Source organism: Crocuta crocuta, unplaced genomic scaffold (genome assembly GCF_008692635.1).
Source record: "Crocuta crocuta isolate KB4526 unplaced genomic scaffold, BGI_CrCroc_1.0 scaffold296, whole genome shotgun sequence".
Lineage (NCBI taxonomy): Eukaryota > Metazoa > Chordata > Mammalia > Carnivora > Hyaenidae > Crocuta > Crocuta crocuta.
In genome coordinates, this window is record NW_027530504.1 from 289,614 (window position 1) to 291,098 (window position 1,485).

General features: G+C 56.5%; 1 protein-coding gene across 1 annotated transcript in view; it reads right to left on the reverse strand.

The window, feature by feature from the left end:
* Positions 1 to 1,485, reverse strand: part of CFAP92 (cilia and flagella associated protein 92 (putative)) — a 49,454-nt gene that overhangs the window by 35,096 nt on the left and 12,873 nt on the right. Inside the window, exon 9 of the mRNA XM_077766848.1 lies at positions 227 to 411. Coding sequence (XP_077622974.1) covers positions 227 to 411 — 185 coding nt within the window. The remainder of the gene's footprint in view (positions 1 to 226; positions 412 to 1,485) is intronic.

Consider the following 1,485-nt stretch of genomic DNA (forward strand, 5'->3'; position numbering starts at 1 on the left):
GGGGGGATCACTACCTGCACTTGAAGGACACCTGTGGTGAGTGGGGAGACACCAGGAATCGGTAGCTCATAATCCCAGGAACCTGATCTCTCCCATATCTTCTGTGAGATCCTAAACGATCATACATGTCACATAAGGCCGTGAGGGAGAATTAGAGACGACACGTAACGGGCAGCGGTTGGGGAAAACAGAGCTGTCAAGTCGTTTTTCTCCGGCTCGCTCTTACCTCTAGTTCGTGGATCGGCACGGGTTGTGATGGGAGGCGGGAAACACACTTGATCTTTATGGTCAGAGGGTTTAAATCCTGCTTTTGCTCCTCAGTCATGATAGGAACTTCTGTTTTAAAACTCAAAAAACAATCTAAAACGCTGGCCGACCTCTGACAGCCACAGCTCACGACACTTTGCCATCCTGGGGGGGACACACAGCGTTAGACGGTTACTCGTGACAACCCCGACAAGTACAGAGGGATCCGGCCACCCGACAAAAGCCAGTGATAAATCACCGCTGAAAGAAGAAAACTTAAAAGAAACACATGGAATTGGCCAACTCCTACTAGCAGCAGAGCACGGGTCAGTTTCTCAAACCGGGGTCCCCTAAGTCTCCTGAGAGAATTTACTCGTCGTGATTGAACCTCGATGATCATCTTGGAACATCGGCATTTCCTGAACCGTCTACAGGGACACGATGCTTGGCTGGACCCTCAGGCAGTCTCATCTGCCTGGTCTGGAATGCAGCCTCCACACTGGGGCTTNAGGCTCTGAGCTGGCAGTCAGCACAGAGCCCGACGCGGGGCTCGAACCCACGAACCGCGAGATCATGACCTAAGCGAAAGTCGGACGCTTAACCGACTGAGCCACCCAGGCGCCCCTCCACACTAGGGCTTTTAAAAACTTCTTAGGCAATAAATGTTAACAAAAGGGGCGGGGGGCTCAGTCGGTTAGGCCTGGGACTGCGGCTCAGGTCATGATCACGGTTCCCGGGTTCGAGCCCCGCGTCGGGCTCTGTGCTGACAGCTCGGAGCCTGGGGCCCGTGTCAGATTCCGTGTCTCCCTCTCTGCCCCTCCCCCGCTCATGCTCTGTCTCAAAAATTAATATTATAAACAAACAGGTAAATAAAAACTTCTCAGCAATTCAGAATTGCTATTGTAATATCGTAGCTACTGGCCACTTGCGGCTGCTGAAGTTCAAACACAAATCCTAACGGTTCCTTTACCACACGAGTCACACTGCGATGCGCAGCCAGCGCCCCGGCCCGACGACAGCGCACAGAACGTTCCACGGCTGCGGGGAGCGCTCCTCCGCGGGTACCTTAGAGCAGCGCACACGCGCCGGGGTGCCCGCCGGGGTGTCCGCGGGGGTGTCCGCGGGGTGTCCGCCAGGGTGTCCGCCGGGGGGTCCGCCAGGGTGCCCGCCGGGGTATCCGCGGGGGTGTCTGGGGTGTCTGCCGGGGTGTCTGCCGGGGTGTCGGCTGGGGTGCCCGCC